The sequence below is a fragment of the Dreissena polymorpha genome, chromosome 5 (assembly GCF_020536995.1).
Source record: "Dreissena polymorpha isolate Duluth1 chromosome 5, UMN_Dpol_1.0, whole genome shotgun sequence".
NCBI lineage: Eukaryota > Metazoa > Mollusca > Bivalvia > Myida > Dreissenidae > Dreissena > Dreissena polymorpha.
Genome location: NC_068359.1, coordinates 43,806,294 through 43,822,594, shown reverse-complemented (window position 1 = coordinate 43,822,594; position 16,301 = coordinate 43,806,294). Strand labels below are relative to the sequence as shown.

At 37.8% G+C, this 16,301-nt stretch overlaps 1 protein-coding gene across 1 annotated transcript in view; it reads left to right on the top strand.

The window, feature by feature from the left end:
• LOC127832337 (protein kinase C delta type-like) overlaps positions 1-16,301 on the top strand; it is a gene marked incomplete in the record, with an annotated part of 162,725 nt that overhangs the window by 40,352 nt on the left and 106,072 nt on the right. Inside the window, 1 exon segment of the mRNA XM_052357744.1 lies at positions 15,037-15,057. Coding sequence (XP_052213704.1) covers positions 15,037-15,057 — 21 coding nt within the window.

Sequence of the window (16,301 nt, the reverse complement as noted above, 5' to 3'; positions counted from 1 at the left end):
AGGTCAAAAATGGCCATAAGTGAGCTTGTCCTGGCCATAACTATTTTGTTCATCGTGAGATTTTTAAATCATTTGGCACATTTGTTCACCCTTATTGGACGGTGTGTCGCGCGAATGAATTACGTAGATATCTGCATGGTCAAGGTCACACTGCTAGTTCAAAGGTCAAAAATGGCCATAAATGATCTTGTCTGGGCCATAACTATGTCATTTATTGTGAAATTTTAAAAAATACCTGGTACATTTGATAACAATCATTGGAGGATGTGTCATGCGAAAGAATTATGTCGATAACTCCAAGGTCTAGGTCACACTTGGAGTTCAAAAGTAAAAACATGGCCATAAATTTTGATGGCATGTCATGCGAAAGAATACAAGAGTTCAAAGGTCGAAACGGCAAATGATAATGGCATTTTAATTCTTAAAAATCGCCATAAATTTGATTCTCTTGTTTTGTGAAGACAGCATGCAAAATAGTCTGTGTCAATGCGGAATGTGGGGGTATACGTCACGTCTGTGACAAACTCTAGTTCAGTATGGATCAGACAAAAGCATCGAATAGCTGACATTGTGTTTTGGGTTTTAAGTGAAGCACTTTACATTTGTTAAATAATATATTCATAGATTTAAGTGTTTTTCCACATGAATGTTCTTGATTTAGCTGAAAATTTCCTGCATAATTAAAAAGAGTTCCCAAATAATTAAAATCATTTACTACTTCTATTTTCTGACCTTCAAAGTTCCATGTTTCAGATGAAAATAAATTACCCCGTTTGCGAAAAAACATTATTTTAGTTTTATCAGTGTTAACCTTTATAGAGTGGAAATAAAGAGTGAAAGCAAAATATAACTGATTGTTATAGAGTGAAAATAAAAGAGCAAGCTAAATAATAACTGACAGTTATAGATTGGAAATGAGAATGCAAGCTAAATATAACTGATAGTTATAGAGTGGAAATGTGAGTGCAAGCTAAATATTACTGATAGTTATAGAGTGGAAATATGAGTGCAAGCTAAATATAACTGATAGTTATAGAGTGGAAATAAGAGTGCAAGCTAAATATAACTGATAGTTATAGAGTGGAAATATGAGTGCAAGCTAAATATAACTGATAGTTATAGAGTGGAAATATGAGTGCAAGCTAAATATAACTGATAGTTATAAAGTGGAAATATGAGTGCAAGCTAAATATAACTGATAGTTATAGAGTGGAAATAAGAGTGCAGGAAAAATATTACTGATAGTTATAGAGTGGAAATATGAGTGCAAGCTAAATATTACTGATAGTGATAGAGTGGAAATATGAGTGCAAGCTAAATATTACTGGTTGTTACAGAGTGTAAATAAGAGTGCAAGCTAAATATTACTAATTCTTTTGGAGTGATAATAGTTAATGCAGGCTAACTATGATATTTATGGAGTTAAAATAGGAGTCCAAGCTACATATATCTAATCACTATTGATTTAAAGTAAAAGTGCAAGTTAAATATTACTAGAGTGGAAATAGAGTGCAGGCTAAATTTTACTGCTTGTTATAGAGCAAAAATATGAGGGTAAGTGTACTAATCATAACTGATAGTTATGTAGTAAAATATTGGGAAAAAAACTAAATATAAATAATTTTATAAACTGTGAGTATGATTGCATGCTAACTTTGATTGCATTATTTTAGCATGCTGTAGAACAGTAGGCATGTTGAAGGAATTTGTATTGAGTATCAAAAATAAATAAAATAAAAATTTCAAAATAACTTGTTAAGAGATGCAAGCTGTTTAGGATTCTCACTGCATTTAGAAACAACTTACAATCAACTCTCAGCAGCAGGTGATGTGAATTTAAAGTGATATTAACATTGATGGACAAGACAAATATTTGCTTTGACCTTAATTCTACCATGTTAAAATTGAAGCAGTACAAGGGTAAACGCTTCATGAGATAAAAAAAAAAAGAAGGCGTTTATATACCCATGAATTTTTTTATGCTTGTTTCCCGCCCAGATGCACAGTCATACTAAATTCTCAAGTTGGTACAAGTACATATAATATGATTTGTGATGATAGATTGATCTAATAATCAGTCAGATAGTGAATTGTTATGGTCAGTGATGAGTTCTAGTTTTGTTTTGTGTTTGATGTTAAAGTGTCTTTCAGGAGAATAAAACAAAACCACATTTACTACTGTTATTTGTATTAGATTGTTTAAAGGAAATCATAACAGATCATTATGATAATATGAAGGATGTATACTCGTTACTGTGGGAGTCTCATACTTTTTTAGCCTAGCGATACACAGGACAAACAAAATTCAAATCTGCAATCTTAAGTTTGTTTTTTGTTGCATATCACAAGAGACAGTTTGTCACATCTTTGCACATCTTTGCACAACTTATTTGTGTATGAAATAAAATGCATCATTTGCGGTTTCTTGCTCAATTCTTTGGAATAGGATATATTTGATTTTTTGGTTTGTATAATGTCAAAACAATTCACTGTAAAGTAATATGTGCAAAAACTATTTTGTCAAATTTGCAAATAATACTTCTGGCTTTTTAATTGTGTATTGACTATATGATTTTGTAACATTAATTTAACTGTATGTGTGATTTATGTTTCTAGCCCGCATGTATATGTTTGCTTTCATTCAACACAAATTTTAATCAAAGTAAATAAAAACTGTATTAGTATATTAAAAGCTGTATATTTTACTAGCTCAACTTACCTTTAAAAAAGTTTTAAAGTAAGTGAATATATATGCATACATATCAGCTTTATAGGAATGCGAGGCAAAATATCTGAATAGAAAAAGAATTCTATGTTTTATATAAAAAATAAAGAACAAACTTTTTGTGACTCCCTAAGCGCTTATGATCAGATTAGAAAATAATGATAAACAAACAACAAAAAACACATATCTGCAAGTTATTTAGTGATCAGACATATTTGCTTTGCTTAATGTACATTTTGGTATATGCTGCAATACAAATATTGTTTACATCTCAGTTCAGCATAATTAGAGATAAATATATGTTTATAAGCAGAATTGAATGCTTCTTAGTACTTGTTGTCGTCCAGCCTCACAACATAATTTATGGCGTACCATTTGGGTCGAAAGTCAACAAGACCTACTAGGTAAAAAGAGAAATGTACTTCGACGTACAAAATTGTACTTCAACATACAGTTTTTACCGACCCTTGAGTGTAAGCCAATCAGAAGACGCCTTACATCTGTTGCTTTGAGAAATATCTGACATTGAACATTATTATGCCCCGCTTCGGAGAAGAGGGGGTATATTGCTTTGCACATGTCGGTCGGTCGGTCTGTCGGTCCGTCCACCAGGTGGTTTCCGGATGATAACTCAAGAACGCTGGGGCCTAGGATCATGAAACTTAATAGGAACATTGATCATGATTCGCAGATGACCCCTATTGATTTTGAGGTCACTAGGTCAAAGGTCAAGGTCACGGTGACTCGAAATGGTAAAATGGTTTTTGGATGAAAACTCAAGAACGCATACGCGGCCAACAGGGCGAACTCTGAACAATATAACTGAAGCAACTGGTATGTAATCCTAAATCTATAATTATCAGTCCAATGAAACATCATCATTTGAGTAAAATAAAGTGGATCAGTAAAAATATTATCAGAATACGAGTTTTTTTTTGTATATTTTGTATATTGAATATTGTGTTAATGTTTAATTTTGTTGATTAATATAAATATAAGCAGGACAGGGGAGATAATACACTATTATATCTTTCTTATATACAGGGGAAACAAATGCAATAAGTTTAAATTTCATGTTTAATAAATAGAGGATATTTGTTCATGTCAATGTGAGATCATTTGTTATTTTTTTCATTGTCCCTTGACATATTGCTTTTATATTTTGCATACTTGTTTTCCAACATCACGCCAACCTATAAACAAGAGCAGACAACTCTATCAAGCATTTTGTCATAATTATTGCCCCTTTTATACTTAGAATATGCATATAGTTGATAAATTTATGTTTAAGTTTGCGTACTACCCCAAATATTTCCTATATCCTTTGACATATTGCTTTTATATGTTGCATACTTGTTTACCAACATGACCCCAACCTATAAACAAGAGCAGACCACTGTTTCAAGCATTTTGAAATAGTTATGGCCCCTTACACTTAGATAATTGAACATTTTTGCTTAAATTGCCATAACTTCTTTATTTATGATCACATTTTATTATTACTTTGACAAAACAACACATACCTGAATACCACAATGGATTCCACCCAAACAATACCCCACGCCCCTACCAGAATCCCTTCCCCCCCCCCCCCAACCTCAATTCCCCCCCCCCCCCCAAATTTTTTTTTAAACATCTAATAAATTACCACACCCCACATTATACCCCCCTCTCACTCCCCCCTACCCCCCAAAAAAAATAATTTAGTTTTTTGTTAAACATCTAATAAATACCACACCCCACATCAAACCCCCCTCTCACTCCCCCCTACCCCCCCACCCACCCCCCAATTTTTTTTTTTTCAACATTAATAAATTACCACACCCCACATTATACCCCCCTCTCACTCCCCCCTACCCCCCCACTCCCCCCCAATTTTTTTTTTAAACATCTAATAAATTACCACACCCCACATTATACCCCCCTCTCACCCCCCCAAATTATTTTTTTTTTTTTCCTTTTTTTTTTTTGAAAGATCGTCTAATAAATTATTGAATATGAACAATTTCCCCATGATGGCTTACGTTATACTGTCAAGCACTCGAATAGTCGAGCGCGCTGTCCTCTGACAGCTCTTGTTAGGTCACAAGGTCAAAGGTCAAGGTCACAGTAACTCGAAATAGTAAATGGTTTCCGGATGATAACTGAAGAATGCTTACGCCTAGGATCATGAAACTTCATAGGTACATTGATCATGACTGGCAAATGACCTCTATTGATTTTCAGGTCACTAGGTCAAAGGTCAAGGTCACAGTGACTCGAAATAGTACAATGGTTTCCGGATGATAACTTACATTAGGTCAAAGGTCAAGGTCACAGTGACAAAAAACGTATTCACACAATGGCTGCCACTACAACTGACAGCCCATATGGGGGGCATGCAGTTATTATTATTAATTATACCAAATTATGCGACTATCCACCGCTAACTCATAGATATTGTGCATATTTATTGAACATTATTATTATTATTTATACCAAATTATGCGGCTATCGACCGCTGACTCATAGATATCGAAGTACAATGTTTGTGCTTCGACGTACATTTTGTATGTCGATGTACATTTCTCTTTTTACCTAGTACGTCTTGTTGACTTTCGACCCAAATGGTACGCCATAATAATTTGCTTTTGATGTTTCTTGCTATAGGATTGAAAGAACTTTATCCTACTGATATATTGTATTTGCATTTCGTACTATCCTGGTTTGAGTTAATTTAAATTAAATGATATATAATAATATATATTCAGTTAAGCTGAATACATGTTACAGGTCAATAGATATTTAGCTCCACTTGCCAGAGGCCAGCGGGGCTTATGTCATGGTCCTGTGTCTGTCGTGGGTGCGTGCGTGTGTCCGTGCGTTAATTTTTTCTTTAAACATCTTCTCCTAAACTACTGGTCCAATTCTGATGAAATTTCTCAGGAATGTTCCTGGGGTAAACCTCTTTCAAATTTGTTCAAATTATGCCCCTAGGGTCAAATTTGACCCTGCCCCGGGGGGGTCAAAAAATTGAAAATTTGCTTATATAACCCCTATTTTGTGAAAACTTTAAAAAAAATCTCGTCCATAACCAATGGGCCTAGGACTACTAAATTTGGTATGTAGTGACATCTTATAGTCCTCTACCAAGTTTCTTCAAATGTTGCCCCTGGGGTCAAATTTGACCCTGCCCTGTGGGGTCAGAAAATTGCGGGGCAATTTTCCTTATATGGCTATATATGGCTATTGTAAAATCTTGTTAACACTCTAGAGGCCACATTTATTGTCCAATCTTCATGAAACTTGGTCAGAAGATTCATCCCAATAATATCTTGGACTAGTTCGAAAATGATGCCGGTTGGTTGAAAAACATGGCCGCCAGGGCGCGGGGCTTTTTTCCTTATATGGCTATAGTAAAACCTTGTTAACACTCAAGAGGCCACATTTATTTCCAATCTTGATGAAATATGGTCAGAAGATTTGTCTTAATGATATCTTGGATGAGTTCGAAAATGGTTACGTTTGCTTGAAAAATATGGCCGCAAAAGGGGCGGGGCATTTTTCCTTATATGGCTATATAAGGCGATAGTAAAATCTTGTTAACACTCTAGAGGAAGCATTTATAGTCCGATCTTCATGAAACTCGGTCAGAAGATTCATCCCAATAATATCTTGGACGAGTTCAAAGATGATGCCGGTTGGTTGAAAAACATGGCCACCACGGGGGCGGGGCTATTTTCCTTATATGGCTATAGTAAAACCTTGTTAACACTCTAGAGGTCACATTTATTTTCCAATCATCATGAAACTGGGTCAGAAGATTTGTCCCATTGATATCTTGGATGAGTTCGAAAATGGTTTTGGTTGCTTTAAAAACATGGCCACCAGGGGCGGGGCATTTTTCCTTATATGGCTATATATGACTATAGTAAAACCTTGTTGCATCTAGAGGCCACATTTATTGTCCAATCTTCATGAAATTTGGTCAGAAGATTGGTCGCAATGATATCTTGGATGAGTTCGAAAATAATTATGTTTGCGTGAAAAAAATGACTTCCAAGGGGCGGGGCATTTTTTTTATATGGCTGTAGTAAAATCTTGTTAACACTCTAGAGGCCACATTTAATGTCCAATCTTCATGAAACTTGGTCAGAAGATTCATCCCGATAATATCTTGGACGTGTTCAAAAACTGATGCCGGTTGGTTGAAAAACATGGCTGCCAGGGGGCGGGGAATTGTTCTTATATGGCTATATTAAAACCTCGTTAACACTCTAGAGGCCACATTTATTTTCCGATCTTCGGAAGATGAGCAATTTCTCCTTTTATCACAATTATTTCTACCCTACCTGATCATTTCCTTCATATTCCATTACAATTTAATTGTCGTCTGCAACCTCTTTCAAATTGGGAAAGTCCAAAATGTGTCGTTTGGTTAAGGCATTTTGATTCCTATGGGTCTTGTGAATCTGTTTCAAATCAAATGCCTAGATTTGATCTTCAGCATCTAAAAATATGTGAAAATAGAAAGAACGACAATATCTTTTGGAGAGATAAATGTACCTACGCTATAAGCAAAGGACCTGTGCAACAATTCCCGGGCTTTTTAGTCTGTTTAATTAACACGGTAGTAACTTTTTCCATACATAAAAAAGCTCATCCTTCCAACTTTTAAGCGCCCAGTGGGACGAGGGATAGAAAGAGAGTCACATGCTCGAGTACATTTCAACCCATGCGCATTGCACTTTTTTTTTCGCATAAAAAAACAGAGGAGCGATACAGGGCCATCATGGCCCTCTTGTTGAAGGAAAGAAATGATGAATGTTTCTGTCCAATAGAGTTTACAAAAATAAAGTATCAAATAGAAATGGCTGTTTGAATGGAATTACAATTAATTGTTTTAGACGTAGACGTATACCCTTGGATATTAATAGCTTCATTATTATATGCCAAATTTTTGTTTGACCTTGAAAGTTATTAAATTTAGACATTGGTCACATTTTGGAGGATTCTGATATGTAAATCTGTCGCTGAACCATCTAGTGTGTAGCTCACCTGAGCATATAGTGATCATTGTGAGCTTTCAGGGTAAGTTGATATCTGTCATCCGTTAGTCTATGCGTGTTTTTTTTCTAATGACTACTTATCCTGAATCCTTTGGAAAAAAAATAATGAAACTTCTCAGGAATGATCCTTGGGTAACCCTCTTTCAAAGTTGTTCAAATTGTTCAGGTCCAGTGCATATGAAGATCATGAAGGCTAAACTTTTTTACCTGTGAGCAAAAATGACCCAGCCCTTCATGTGACTTGGGACCTTAAAAAGGCATCTAGTGATTAGTCTCCACAGCGTTTCCTCTGAAACCACATGGCCAGATGTTTGGTGTGGCCCTACTTAAATTTTTTTATTACAAATAAAACATGATCTGCAGGAGGAAAGACAATATCTTCATACGGCTATAGTGCAATCTGCAATTGTATGAGCACCCTATAAGTCACATTGTTTGCCCAATCATCATAAATCTTCATCAGAACATTTATTTTAATGATATCTCAGCTGATTTGTAAATGGTTACTTAACATATTATAGGCTGCATAGAACAGTTCAGCTCCTTAACGTCCCGGGTGAGCAACCAATATAAAGGTTGTGATATAAAGGTTTTTATAATTATTACTTCGCAAAAATATGGTATTTTGGTTGAGAAGTTTACTCAAAAAAGACTTAGATTTTCTAAAGTAAAAAAAGGCTTCTCATAGCAATAATGCATCTTAACTTTGTCATGTAGTTTGCATGTTTTCTAGATTGTATTCACCAACCAATACATAGACTTCATTATAAAACATGAACTTAGACTTACTTCAGAGTTTGAATATATACGACAAATGGTGTGTATGTTATTTTAAAAGTTTTCTAAATAAATTATAATGTAATTATTGATGTTAACTGCAATGTAAGACTTAACTTCTAAGTAATGCAAGAAGAACATTTAATTTTTGTCCATTGGCGCAAGAATGTTGGCAGACGAAATAGATCCGATAATTAATATCGAATTTTTTAATTCTTACAGTTTTTCACTCAGAATCTTTTTCTCTAAGATTTTCTTCTCAGAATTTTTCTAACACCATAAATTATTAAGTGCTTTTTTCTAGGACCATTTTAGTGAAAAAAACGTTCTAAGAATATTTAAAACAAATATCGTTTGTTAAACAATTTTATTATTGGCAAAATCACATGATAGTCAAGATGGCGACGTCTATGCCAAAGCAGGTTTATTGCCGTTTTATACCCTTTATTACTTGTACTAGTTTTTAGCGAGGCTGTTTTCGGAGAAAACCTGAGCTATTGTCATAGCAAGCTCGTCCGACGTCTGCCCTAGGCATCGTGCTAAAACCTTAACATTGGCTCTAAAATCAAAGTTCTTCCACCTACAACTTTTAAACTTCATATGTAGATGCACCTTGATGTGTTCTACACGCCACACCCATTTTAATAGCTTAATTACGTTACCTGATATCATATGCTATTTACTCCGATAGGATCGTAATTTATCCGGAATTTTTCGCCTGTTTTCCAGTCACTTGAACCAGCCAATAAGCCTTCGCCATCTCCATGGAAATCCCCTAAGGAGCTGACGGAGCCTAAACAGATGGACGGCGGGAAAAGTTATAAGGCCCCGGTACCAGATCCTGCTACCGGTTTGGACCTTTCCAAACTTCCGGTTCCTGATGCTGACATTAGTAAGCTGTCACTTACAATGCCTTCATCATCTACCCACACATCAGTCCCTCTTTCCCTGTTGGAAAATTGGGAGCTGAGAGAACGCCGTTCCATAGGTCTGGCTAACCAGCTAGATCTCATGGCAGCCACAGCCTTAGACTTGGTTTGGGAGCTCTCTGATTCAATCCCAGAGGAGCTCCGGGCCTTGTTGATACATCTTTCACGTACTACACAGTGTTTATCTCACAATGCTGCGTCTTCTATGTCTGAGATGTTAAGGCTTCGGAGAGACCTCATCCTCTCTTCCTTGCCCAATAATTTCCTTTTGGAAACAGGCGTAAACTCCCTTCGAACTGCTCCACTAACAGCAGAGTCTCTTTTCGGAGGGAGGATACAGTCGGCACTTACTGCTGATCGTGAAGATCAGATACATGCCTCCTTAGCTAGGAGCAACTCTGGCCAGCGCCCTGTGGTTTTTAAGCGCCCTGCTTCTAAGCCCCCAGGAGCCCCACCGGCCAAGAACGCTAAAAGGGACAGTTTCCCTACTAAGCGTCCGTCTGCTCCACGTCAGCCCACTAATAGGCCTCCTTTTCAAAACAGAACAACTTCCTATCGGAAGCCTTCTGTAAAACAAAATTGGAGTAAGGGCAAACCCAATGCGGACAAGAAGTCATTTAATACTTCTTCCGGCAAGGGTGGACCTCCTAAAGGTCAGCCCTAGGTCATACCCCTTTCTACCGCCACAACCTCTGATGCCGGAGGTACCAGTCGGGGCCAGACTTATGCACTTCGCAAATGGATGGCTCCAAATAACTTCGGACGCGTGGGTTCATTCTCTTGTCACACAAGGCCTCACTTTTCAATTCGAAAAAAGGCCCCCACTCTCTCGCGTCCCAATAGATCTGGTATCTCCGCATCCACAACTTCCAGACTCCATTCTCGGACTCCTGGAAAAACAGGCGGTAGAAAGGGTTCACGACCCTTGTTCTCCAGGATTTTACAGCCGCCTTTTCCTTGTTCAAAAGAAAAGCGGCTCCTGGAGACCAGTCATAGACTTAAAAAAGTGTTCAACACGTTTCTAGTCAAACCTACTTTCAAGATGGAGACTCCTGCCTTCATTCGGCGCTCCATCAAACCCATGCAATGGGGGGTTTCCTTGGACCTGGAAGATGCATACTTCCATGTTCCTATCCATCCCAACTACCGGAAGTACCTGCGCTTCTCCTTTCGAGGCCAGGTCTACCAGTTTCGGGCGATGCCCTTTGGATTGGCCACGGCTCCACGAGTTTTCACCAAACTGATGGCCGCAGTGAGCGCACACCTCCGATTACACGGGGTTCAACTGCTTCAGTATTTCGACGATTGGCTCTTACACCAGCTCGATCGTCAACTGCTTCTGCTACACCTAGAGTTCTCTTGGAAGGAGCTCCTTTCTTTAGGACTCCTTCTCAATGTAGCCAAGTCAGACCTCATTCCCTCTCAGGATTTCATATTCGTGGGAATGAATTTTCTGACCCACATCAATCGGGTCAGGGTTTCACCACAACGTATATCAGACCTCCTTTTGAAGGTCAGATGGGTGCTGTCCCAATCTCATATCACAGCTCAAGATTTCCTCTCTCTCAACGGTATCCTGAGCTCTGTAGCAGACTTCGTGCAGTTGGGACGTCTCTTCCTATGTCCTCTTCAGCACTATCTCTCAGCTCGATGGAAATGGTCTCCAGACAATCTGCTAACACAGATTCCCATTCTTCCGTCCTTAGTCCCCCACCTTCTATGGTGGCTAGACGAGGAGACCCTGTTGGCAGGAGTACCGCTTCTTCCTCCGCAACCGTCTTTACATCTCATAACGGATGCGAGCATGGAAGGTTGGGGCGCTCACCTGGAACCCCGCAGCCTGACATTATCAGGATTGTGGTCTCCTCAGGAGTCTCTCCTGCACATAAACAATCTCGAAATGCGAGCAGTCTTTCTAGCTGTTTCTCAATTCCAATCACATCTTCGGGACTCCTGTGTGATGGTATCGACAGACAACACATCAGTCGTGGCTTACATCCAGAAACAGGGCGGGACACACTCTCACTCCCTGTATCTGGAAACAATGAAATTACTTGTTCTTTGCAAGAGCCTAAACGTCTCTCTCTTGTCCAAATACATACCAGGTCGTCTTAACGCCCTGGCGGACGGTTTGTCTCGCAAACACCAGTTACTTCCATCGGAGTGGACACTTCATCAGGAAGTGGCCAATCAGATATTCCTCACATTCGGTTATCCACTGGTCGACCTGTTTGCGACCAGAGACAACCACAGACTTCCTCTGTATGTGAGTCCAGTGTACGAACCAGCAGCGTGGACGGTAGACGCGCTTTCGTTCGATTGGGATCAACTGGACGCTTACGCTTATCCCCCACCCATTCTAATTCCCCAAATCTTAGGGAAAATCCGGGTGAGCTCTTGCCGGATCCTCCTGATAGCCCCTTGGTGGCCCAGGAGATCCTGGTTCAACGACCTTCTCGGTCTCCTGTGCAAATTTCCCAGGGAACTCCCGCACAGGTCAGATCTCGGAGAGGCAGACTTCACATGGATCCAGACATGTTCCACTTACACGTCTGGCCGTTATCAGGCAATCCCTGCAGAAGAAAAGCTTTTCTGTCAGGGCTTCAACGCTCGTTGCCTCTGCAAGGAGAAAGTCCACCAGAGCAGTCTATGATGCTCGCTGGAAACTCTTCTCTAATTGGTGTGTTCGAGGGAAAATTGATCCCCTCAATCCCTCTGCTAGACGCATAGCGGATTTTCTAATCTATCTCTTTGATTATAAGAAACTTTCTCTTAGCTCCATCAAAGGATACAGATCTGTGCTTTCGCATACCTTGGCTTTTCGTAAGTCATCACAAGTCTGTGCTGACCCAGCCATTTCGGAACTGATCCGAGCCATGGAACTTAAACGTCCTGTGTCTCGTTCTCTTACCCCCAAATGGGATTTGGCTTGTGTTCTTGGATCGCTTATTAAAGCTCCCTATGAACCCCTTAATCAGGCTTCTTTACAGTTCCTAACCTGGAAGACCGTTTTCCTTCTTACCATGGCTTCATCCAAACGTAGAAGTGAAATTCATGCTCTTTCTATCGAAGAAAGCCATCTTCGTTTTGATTCCTCCGATGGCTCTGTCACCTTGTTGTGTCAGCCAGGATTCCTTGCTAAAAATCAACTCCCCTCTATGGCTTCTAAACCCTTCAAGGTCCCAAGTCTTTCTAGAACTTGTGGTAATGAAGATGAAGATAGACTCCTCTGCCCTGTCAGGTCTTTGAAGTTCTATCTTAGTAGAGCTAAGTCTATTCGAGGTTCTCGTAAGAGACTCTTCATTCCCTTTAAAGGGGGGGGGCGATGTGTCTGCGGCTTCTATTTCCCGTTGGGTAGCCTCGACTATAAAAAGGGCTTACTCTTCTCTTTCTTCAAGGGATTCATCCCTTTTTAAGATTAGACCGCATGAATTACGAGCAATGTCGGCTTCGTGGGCATATATTAATCATACCCACTCTCTGACGTGCTTCAAGCTGCTTTCTGGAGGAATCAGACTACTTTTTCATCTTTTTATCTTCGTTCTCTGGAGTGCCAACAGGACAACTTGTATTTGTTGGGCCCCCTTGTGGTTGCACAAACGGTAGTATCTTCTACGGCATAGGTATATTACGCTTATCCGTGAATTAAGTTAATACCGTAATAACGAAGATTAGCTGAGAACCCGAGATATGGGTTCCGCTGTGATGGGGAGATTTTCGCGAACCTTCCCGCCTCAGCTGCAAATTCAGCATATGATATCAGGTAACGTAATTAAGCTATTAAAACAAATTTTTCTAGTAAAATTCATTTTAATTAGTAATTACTTACCTGATATCGGTAAGTCCCACCTCCCACCCCGCTCTTCGTCTAATATTTCTTTTTTTTTTTTATTGGAATAAGAGTGGATTATGGGTATTGTCCCGTTTTGGTTATGCGGCTACGCGGCACTAATATGACCGCTCTGACCTACCTGACGGGTTTCTCAAAAAGTGTGGGATTCCTCGGGCGAAAAATTCCGGATAAATTACGATCCTATCGAAGTAAATAGCATATGATATCAGGTAAGTAATTACTAATTAAAATGAATTTTACTAGAAAAATTTGTTTTTGGGTCACTAGGTCAAAGGTCAAGGTCACTATGACCTCTAATATAAAACTTTAACATAGGCTCTAAAGTCAAAGTGCTTCCACCTACAACTTTGAAACTTCATATGTAGTTGCATCTTGATGAGTTCTACATGCCACACCCATTTTGGGTCACTAGGTCAAAGGCCAAGGTCACTGTGACCTCTAATATAAAACTTTAACAAAAACCTTAACATTGCCTCTTAAATCAAAGTGCTTCCACCTTCAACTTTGAAACTTCATATGTAGATGCACCTTGATGAGTTCTACACGCCACATCAATTTTGGGTCACTAGGTCAAAGGTCAAGGTCACTGTGACCTCTAAAAAAAAATAATTCTGACAAGCTTTCGCAGCCGAGCGTGGCACCCGTTATGCAGTGCTCTTGTTTAAATGCCATTATGCCGCTCGCTTTCAAACCATATCAGCAAGAAAGAAACTAATGATTATTTCGTATTAATATTCGCTCTATAAATTATAAGACTAATATCTAATGACATTTGAAAAAAATGCCAGTTTATAATAACACTTCCCTTAAAATGTGGATGGGTACAAGTTTTTTATGGGGTACGTAACATTAAACAGTTTTAACAGATAAATAATAAGACTATTACAGACTAATATATAATTGTCTTGTTTCTTGCAGGAGACTGTTTAGGGCTGTAATATCGTTAAACTTTGTGACGGAAAACATTTTTACCTTGCAATTTTGGGGGGCAAGAGAGGGGGTCAAATTACAGTATTTATTTTGCATACTATTTGAAATTATTTTAATAATTTGAATAAGGATTTAAAACTGCAGAACGTGTGCTCAAAAATATTGTGTGCATGTAATATTTTGCGTAAATATAACAACAACAACAATGAATATTACCTTTCTGATTAAATGAAAATGAAGGGATCGTAATTGTATAATGAATATTAGTAACAAATCAAGAAAAACAAAGATATAACTTTGATCTTACCTTCCGAATGAAAAGGTGGTTCAGTCTGGTAAATAGTAATGATGTAATGCTATACAATTAGGTTAATTAAAACACTAGCATAAATAAACATCTAGTCAATCAGAAATAACATTAACATCCGGACATTTACTTGCTCGCAAAATGCCAATCTTCATTGATAATATTTGTGATTTTCCGATAGATATAGGATGGTTTGCAATATTTCTACACTTATTGTTTTATTGATGTGTACTTATTCTAAAAAAAAGCTTTTGTTTTTGATAGCTTTTTAGATTTTTATTCAGTCAACTGTTACTTTAACATTTACTTCAGCAGAAACTTCCCGGTATTTAGCCAATGGACGTTAAACGCCGTCGGCACTCTCGTTAGTCTCAAGTCTCAGAATTGGTTGGTGAATAGGCGCCCTACTAGTTAGTACGGGCTGTTGCATCTCCATCTCATGTCATGTATGTTTGTTTGTTTTGCAGAAGTTATGAGATCAAAGAAAGGTAAATAGAGCAAACCCTTAGCTTAAATAGACACTGATTTACTCTACAGTCTGCCTTTAATTAATCTACTTAACAGTGTGTACATGCAACTTAAATTGCATTTACTAACCATTTACCAGAGGAAGGTTAATAAAAAAAGAGTCATTTATATTTCAGAAGTATGTCTGAAGAACATTTTTATAAAGAGTGAAATGAAAGTTTAAACAAGGGAATTTTCAAAAACCAGTTTAGTTAAGAAAATATAACATACTAAAATGTTGGTGTTATTGGCCATTCAAATTAGTAATGAAAATAACTCACATTTTTGCACACACTTTTGTTGGAAATTTGTAAAATGTTCACCTTTCCCACAATTGATTTCAGTGAAGTAACACTATGCCTGAATTTCATTCTGTATTTATCCTTAACTTTGCATCTGTATACCTTTGAGCACAGGTTGCATATTTGTATGTAATGGTCAATATTGTCGCATTGGTTACTTTAAATTTCTTTCGGCTTATTTTTTACTTTTAGAAGCTTATACTTGTTATATATATGCACCTTTACAAACTAACACGTTTTACACCCATTTAATATAGCTTGTATTTAAGTTAATATTTAATCATATTTACTTTTTATTAGAAACTTAATTGTGGTATCCCCCCATCTGAGAAGGCGGCAGTGACACCGTCAATCTATACATCTGTTCAAAATTTCTTATCTTAGCAAAAACTATGCCATATATTTATGGGTTTTTTAATTACATGGCACTAATGTCAACCTTCGTAAGACAATGTGTGGTTGTTTACAACAATCTTCCTACCTCAAATGTTAAAGTCACACTTATGGGTGAAAGACCAACTTTGTGGTCAATATTCTGGCATTAGTAACTTTTAATGTCTTTCGGCTTATTTTTTACGTTTAGAAGCTTTTACATGTTGTTATATATAATAATATGCGCCTTTACAAACAAGCACGTTTTACACCCATTTAATAGCTTGTATTTTAGTCATATTTATTTTTTATTAGAAATTTAATTGTGGTGTGTTTTTATGCCCCCCGTTCAAGCATATATTTCTGTTATTTTTATAAGCGAGGCTGTTTTCGTAGAAAACCCAAGCTATTGTCATAGCCAGCTCGTCGTCCGCCGTTCACCGTCCACTGTAGGCTTCGTGCTAAAACCGTAACATTGGCCATAATTTTTTAAATATTGAAGATAGCACCTTGATATTTGGCATGCATGTGTATCTCATGGAGCTGCACAT